Below are 4,040 nucleotides of genomic sequence, written 5' to 3'. Positions count from 1 at the left end.
GTTTACCTAATCATAACACAAGCTTACAGGTAGAAGCCCGAACAATAACGAAATGTGTAAATTGTAGTAGAATATATTTACCGACAGCCAGAAGGCAATTAGGGCGATATCAGGTGATAGAATTAAATCTAAGTCTGTATTGGATTCTAAGAAAGCTTTAACTGATTATTCTACCAGAGCTAAAGTTTACATCACTCGGGAGTAGTCGGCAGTGAGCGAATGTAACAGCTTTAAAGGGTAGAGAGCTCGAGGTAGTTAAGCTGACGAAGGCAAAACCTTTGGACGCAACAAAAGCTGAATTAAAAATATGGGTAAGAGAATCCCATAAGACCTCTTGGAATAATAAAACGGTGGGCAGAACCACAAAGATCCTATGGGGTGGATCTGATGAGAGCAAGACGAGAAATCTCCTCAAAATGAGCAAGTGTGACGTGCGGATTCAGACGAATGTAGAGCATGTGGAGAGGACAGTGAAACTTTGTAGCACTTTCTTTGCCACTGTCAGGCATTCGTCGAAGTTAGATCCAAGTATCGTGGAAGTGATGTTATTCCGGAAATAACATTCCTGACTAATACTGATTGGGAAATTTTTATGAATTTCGTCTAGGAAACTGAGTTTCTGAACATTGAAAAATAATACATTATGTGAAAAAATTTTGTTCATAAAAAGGAGCGCACAACAGGCCCGATAGTGGCCTAGGTGTACTTCTTCGGGTTTGATGTAGTATACATCCTCCTATCAACCTAACCTAATCTAACAAAAAAAAAAAAAAAAAAAAACAAAACATAAAATTTTTTGAAGAAGTTCCTTTGGACTTTGATCTCAGAACAATATGTTAATAATGTATTCAAAAGTAGTATTTGCAATCGCTTGTAGGGAACTATGGCCCTATGATAAAAAATATTTTATATTTTTCTAGTATTTAGTACCTCCTGTATTCCAACAAAAAAGTGGTCCACCGGACACCCTAATAATAATACTTCATCTCTTGTGGATCCTGAATTTTTATGTTATAGACAATCTGGTAGAGATAAATAAATAGTGAATATCGGACCAAAGGACCATTTTCCCAAAAACGCGACCAACTATAATTTTGCACATTAAAAGAATTTCAAAATGATACTTTTCGACATACTGTGTGACGAAAAAGTGCCAGGAAAAGCAATCATCATCGATTTTAGCACATTAAAGAAAAAACAATAATATTATCTAAAGAATTTTTACGTTTTGGGATTTACTTAATGATAAAGAATGAACATGTACGAAGTGAACAAAAAAAAAACTAAGTGTGAAACAACAAACGCCAATTGAATGTGCGACAGTTTATATTAATAATAGTACAAATACTGTATTTTTGCGCTTATCTAATCGAAATAAAAGAAATTATTAACATTTTTATCAATATACAATTTCATGATATGTAGGTCTGGTCTGGGCATAGAGAAATAATAAAAAAATAAAGAAAACGTTTAAGGGTATAAACACTCAACTCACAACGACTGATATTTATTTAAAATTTGTTTATAAACGAAAGAACATCGAAGAGTTATTGTGGCGGAAGTTTTTAAAGAAAATTGTTTAATAAAAGTTTGCTGCTTAATATTGTTAAAAATCCTTACAAAAATATATTTAAAAAAAAATTAAAGAAAAAATAAAAAAAAAATAAGAAAATGAATTTCTTAACAGTTTGTAAAAGTTTTATAATGGTCATATTATTATTGGGAGTTTTATGTGCCCCTACAGAAAGCAAAAAAGTGATATTTTTTGGTAAACCCTCAATAAATCTCTCACAACTATTGATCACCCAAAATCGCGGCAAACCCTGTCAAAAAGGCTTTTTACTAGATCATCGTAATCGTTGTAGAAGAGCTTTATCATTTAGTCGATGTAAGTGTTTTATGCGGGTTAAAAGTTCAGTTTCAAATTAATTAAAATTATTTTCGTTTTGTTTTATTTTAGTAACACGCAGTTAAGTTAAAACAACTTCCGAAGAGTCTCTAATTATGTTGTAGTGATAAGAAAAACATGTGTCAGCAGCGGATGTAAGGTATTCTGTGGTATTTTTTGTTAGTGCCTAGAAAAAAAGAAATACCTTTAAATGGAATTTACCAAACGTTTTCACACTATTGTTGAATGGATTTCAAGTGATTGTATAATTGGTGCCGAAATATGAATTGCAAGTATTAATAACGATAATTTTATTTTCAACCTGACAACTTTAAAAGGTTTTTATTGGCGGCAAGATAGTGCGTTAATTATAGACAAAAAGTTCAACAAACATTTGCACTTGAAAAGGTGTTTTAAGTACGTATAAATATCTGCTGTAAATTAGATGTTAACTATTATCTTAAGTACTTGTTTAAAAATATTAGACAATTTCAATATTTCATTTTTGTCATGATTATAATGAAAATGTCGTAGGTTAGTGACATTGAAAGTATGAAAAACATTTTTTTTCACTTTAATTGAAAAGCAACAAACACAATATTTATCGAAAATTTATAACAATAATTTTGCTTATTTGTAATTATTTGTCAAATTCCGTAGTTATTAATTGAAGTACTTTTTTTATAAATAAGCAGACATAGCTAGTGCTATAAAGATATACAATTTAGTTTATTAATTAAAAATGATTTTAAAATTGCGATTAACAAACATGTGGCTAATGTTAATAATAGGTGTGTTTTTAAGCACATAATTTAAAGTTAAAGCTCTAAATAACTGAATAGATTTTTTTTCATCAAATATTAAATGCAGAGTGTTTTGTTAAAATTCCCAATAATTATCTAATTTTCTGCAATTTAAACAGTTATTTTATATTTTCTTATTGGCTCCACTGTGCAGTGTTTAAAACTAAAAAAGCAATTTGTTTTTAGCAAATGACCACATGTTATAAAAAAAACAGTTATAAAGATATAAACTGGAATTGTTAGTGATTTCATTTTTTGCTAAATTTTTTGGCTTTAATATTAAATGATTGATGTTTCTTTAATAACAACAGATATCTCTCTCTCTTATAAATATAATTATTTAAAAAATTAAATAATAACATATTTATTTAATAATTATTTAAAAACATACAAAATTTCCATATTTTTTTCTAATCGAATAATGTATTAAAATAATTATAATTTATTTAACCCTGCTGACCTAAAATTAATTCGAAATAGTATTAATTAATAGTTTTTAATATTTATTGTTTTTTGTATATTAAACATAAAAATGAACAAAATGTATTTATTTTCTTAGTTAGCATAAATTATTTATTTATAGTTTTAATTAACGAAATTTTTATATGACAATTTTTTTTTACAAAATGTATTAGTAAAATATTTCAAATTTTATTATTTATTCTAAAAATTATTTTTAAATTTATTTTATACTAATTTATTTAAAATTCAACTATTTTTAATTAATTAAAATTTTTTTAATAAAAACTGAATCAAGTAAAATTAATTTTTAACAAAATATAAATAAAATTAAATTGAAAAAAGTTAAGTTTGTTATTTTTTAACAAAGTATATTTTTAGGATATCGCTCGTTTACTATAAGATAGACACAAACCCAAAAAGGTCGTTTCGAAAAAAAAAATAAAAATTTTACTACTTTTTAAATAATTTTTAAACAAATTAGAGGGTTTGAAAAATTACTCCAGATTTAGGTAGTAAAGGTTAATATTTTTCTAATGACACTTTAAGTTTAAATTTGCAAAACGCATCTTCCCATTCGGAACCTTGTTTTCCAAAATATGGATTGAAATATGGCGATATCTATATACGTGTTAAAACGTGTTAAAAGTGTTTTTAAGATACATGTAAATATTTACGAAAAATCTGCGAATTCTTTAGTTCTATCTTATTTGTTTTAATTTCTTACACTATGGGACATATTGTTCATTAGTAATCCATAATTTTTAAATAAGAAAAAAATTAAAGAAAATCGGCATAAAGGTTTAGGCTTATAAACATAAACAGAATTATGAGCTAAAAAGTGATAATTTCGGGTCCGTTTGTATGGCGGCGAGGTGTAAAAATAGACC

General features: G+C 27.1%; 1 protein-coding gene across 1 annotated transcript; it reads left to right on the top strand.

The window, feature by feature from the left end:
- The first annotated feature begins 1,536 nt into the window (after nt 1-1,536).
- Nucleotides 1,537-3,119, top strand: LOC119612072. Its single transcript, XM_037967788.1, has 2 exons — nt 1,537-1,888; nt 1,961-3,119. The coding sequence occupies exons 1-2, from the start codon at nt 1,672-1,674 to the stop codon at nt 1,972-1,974; spliced, it is 231 nt and encodes a 76-aa protein (XP_037823716.1). The 5' UTR covers nt 1,537-1,671; the 3' UTR covers nt 1,975-3,119.
- The last annotated feature ends 921 nt before the right edge of the window (nt 3,120-4,040 follow it).

Source organism: Lucilia sericata, unplaced genomic scaffold, assembly GCF_015586225.1.
Source record: "Lucilia sericata isolate MDLA Ls3-8-SP2 unplaced genomic scaffold, ASM1558622v1 Contig001597F_arrow, whole genome shotgun sequence".
Taxonomy (NCBI): Eukaryota; Metazoa; Arthropoda; class Insecta; order Diptera; family Calliphoridae; genus Lucilia; species Lucilia sericata.
The sequence above is the reverse complement of the archived record's forward strand: the minus strand, read 5'-3'. Positions and strand labels throughout refer to the sequence as shown.

Coding starts and splice junctions, on each gene's coding strand:
- LOC119612072 (XM_037967788.1), top strand. CDS start 1,672: ATGAATTTCTTAACAGTTTGTAAAAGTTTTATAATGGTCATATTATTA.